General features: G+C 31.8%; 1 protein-coding gene across 1 annotated transcript in view; it reads right to left on the bottom strand.

The window, feature by feature from the left end:
* LOC106464982 (protein O-GlcNAcase-like) overlaps window positions 1–1,044 on the bottom strand; it is a gene marked incomplete at its 3' end in the record, with an annotated part of 40,685 nt that extends 39,641 nt beyond the window's left edge. Inside the window, exon 1 of the mRNA XM_013925162.2 lies at window positions 640–1,044. Within this exon, the coding sequence (XP_013780616.2) occupies window positions 640–712 (73 nt within the window). The remainder of the gene's footprint in view (window positions 1–639) is intronic.
* Window positions 1,045–2,979: the final 1,935 nt, after the last annotated feature.

Below are 2,979 nucleotides of genomic sequence, written 5' to 3'. Positions count from 1 at the left end.
GTAAAGAAAACTGTTTTTGTAAATACTGAATTGACAGCAAGGTGATCTGAATGTCTCCCACCATAACACTTTCTGTGTACAAAATGTGTTTATATTTGGTATGTTTATTACAAAAAAATGGTGCAATAATCATTAATTGCCAATTTCATCATTAAATACTACACCAAATACAAAATAAATAGCACCATTAAATTTCTTGTAAAAAATAGATAGATTCTTCAAGATCTTGTTTTTGTCATCTTACGATTCTAATTAAGATGGGAACATTGACAGGGAAATAATATAATAGCCAATGCTTGTTGAAACGTTGTACATTTGCTGTTATGTTAAACTTATATTAAAGATTTTCTTCATTACCCATTCAAGCCATCTCCAGCCATTATTAAATGAAAGTATGTCAACAGATTAGTGGCCCAATGGGTCAAATGAATAGCACTCAGTATTTTCTTTAATGTACCACGTGTACACTTAATTTTTAAATTAACTCTTCTGTAATCACAGATAAAAATAATTATTTTACTCTAATAACACTAAGAGCAACACGTACAAAACAATAAAATTAAAACTAATAGTAATACTATTCACCACGATGTTCTAAGCATTTTGAGATTTTAATTTAAAAAAATCACTAATTTTTACCTTCAACTACTCCACAGTGAAAATTTTCTGACGAGTTTTGATTTTCTGAAGCTTTATTAACATCATCTGTCATTTTTGAAAACTACGTTTAAGTAACACTAACATATAAATATTACTTAACAAAACAATTCAAACTTCACAAGTCAATTGTCAATCGAATGAGTGCAATAATTAATAAGCCTAACTAAATCGCACTTCAGACTTTCAGAAGTTCAGTTTCTTCAAATATGGTGCATGATTACAAGAGAAACAAAATACGGTGTAAATAGGTGTGAAAATGTAACACTATTTAATCTATAATTAGTTCAAAAACTTATTACTATTAGGCTATTTCCGTCAGTTTTCTTTCCAACACTATACTATTGTACGTAGAAACTAAGCCTAACAATTTTGCTTTTGTGTTACAGAAAACATTACTATTGCGCATGCCTGGGTCATCTTCACGTGACATTATTCGAATATATAAATTATTTTAGGTTACGTTATTGGTGATTGAAAAGGACTTTAAAACCCAATTAAATTTTAAAACTGTTTTTTTTTGTTTGTTTTAATCTGGGGATTACCCTCGTTACTTCTACGTTCAGTATTACATAAGAAATAGGCAATGACACATTAATTTCACGAACATTATTATAAATAAAGTACTTTAATTTTATTTATGTAATATAATCTGCTCCTGATAAAAATGTTACTATAATTTTATCAGTGTTATATAATGGTACGGGAGGAAGGTTTTTGGAAAATGTTCGGGATGGCTTTTTCACCAATTAGTCAAGGAACCTACTAGAAACAATGCTATTTTAGATTTATTGTTAACTTCAAATATAGAAATGATTGAGAAGATTAAAAAACGATAAGGCTCCTGGGCCAGATAATATTTCCACAAGGGTTTTGAAGGAGGTTAAATATTGGATATGTGAGCCACTTACTACTATTTTTTGTCAGTCCTTGAATAGTGGTCAGGTACCAGAGAATTGGAAGTTAACTGATGTAACTCCTCTTTTCAAGGGAAGTGATAAAAATTGTCCCAGTAATTATATACCCATTAATCTTATATCTGTTGTGGTAAAAGTTTTGGAAAGTCTGTTAAAAGATGCTTTGGAAAGTCATTTAACAAAGTTTAGAATTTTATTGGATACTCAATATGGTTTCACGAAGGGGAAATCTTGCTTTACAAATCTTTTGACATTCTTTGAAGAGGTTACTGCTTATGTAGATGAGGGTAAGGGTGTAGATTTGGTGTATCAGGGTTTTCAGCGAGCATTTCACAGGGTGCCACATAAAAGGCTTGTAAAAATTTATCTCTCTAGGTGTGGAGGATAAGTTAGCAAATTGGACAGAAGAGTGGCTGGATGTAAAAAAGCAGAGGGTTGTCATAAATAGAGTTCAGTCAAACTGGATTAATGTCACAAGTGGGGTATCTCAAGGCTCAGTCATAGGACCTTTGCTTTTTTTGATTTACACCAACGACATAGATGAAGGAATAGTCAATAAAATAATAAAATTTGCAGATTATATTTTGGTCTAGCTGTGAAGTGGATGTTTATGATTCACAAAACGATTTAGATCATTTAGTGAGTTAGGCAAATAAATGGTAGATGGGTTTTAATAATAATAAATGCATGATAATGCATGTGGATTACCATAAATTGAATTATAAGCATAACTTGGATGGGAATAACCTTAACAATGTTATGAAGGAAAGGGATCTTGGTGTAACAGTCGATCAGTTTCTAAAGCTATCCAAGCAATGTGCTGTTGTTAGTGGTAAGATTTTAGGTTATATTTTCAGAAATATTAAATACAACTCTAAACAGATTATAATTTCATTGTTTAGGTCACTGGTTACCCACATTTGGAATGTTGTGCTCATTCTTTGGCTCCTTGCCTTAAGAAAGCATTTGAATTTTTGGAAAGGGTTCTAGAAAGGTGCCTGGGGTGGAGGGGTTGTCATACGAGGAGAGGCTGAAATCTCTCAAATTGTTTTATCTTGAAAAAAGAAGAGTTAGGGGGACCTGATTGATGTGTTTAAGATTGTAAAGGGAATCGATAGTGTTGATGCATCATCTTTTTTCATATTTAATAACAGTAGGACTAGGAGACAGAGATATATATTTTGGCAAGGTAGGAGTCATCCCCGGCTAAGACAGTTTAATTTTTCTAACAGGGTGGTTGGCCTTTGGAATAGGCTACCTTCGGATGTTGTAGAGGTAGTAAATTTAAGTGAGCTTAAGAAAAAGCTTGATAAAAATATGAATATTAAGGCTGGCATTATAATTTCTTAAAAATTATTTTAATTTATTTTAGAGGATGGAACAGCCGAGATGAACCAATAGGTAC

Source organism: Limulus polyphemus, unplaced genomic scaffold (assembly GCF_000517525.1).
Source record: "Limulus polyphemus unplaced genomic scaffold, Limulus_polyphemus-2.1.2 Scaffold1801, whole genome shotgun sequence".
Taxonomy (NCBI): domain Eukaryota; kingdom Metazoa; phylum Arthropoda; class Merostomata; order Xiphosura; family Limulidae; genus Limulus; species Limulus polyphemus.
This window is presented reverse-complemented; position numbering and strand designations above follow the sequence as displayed.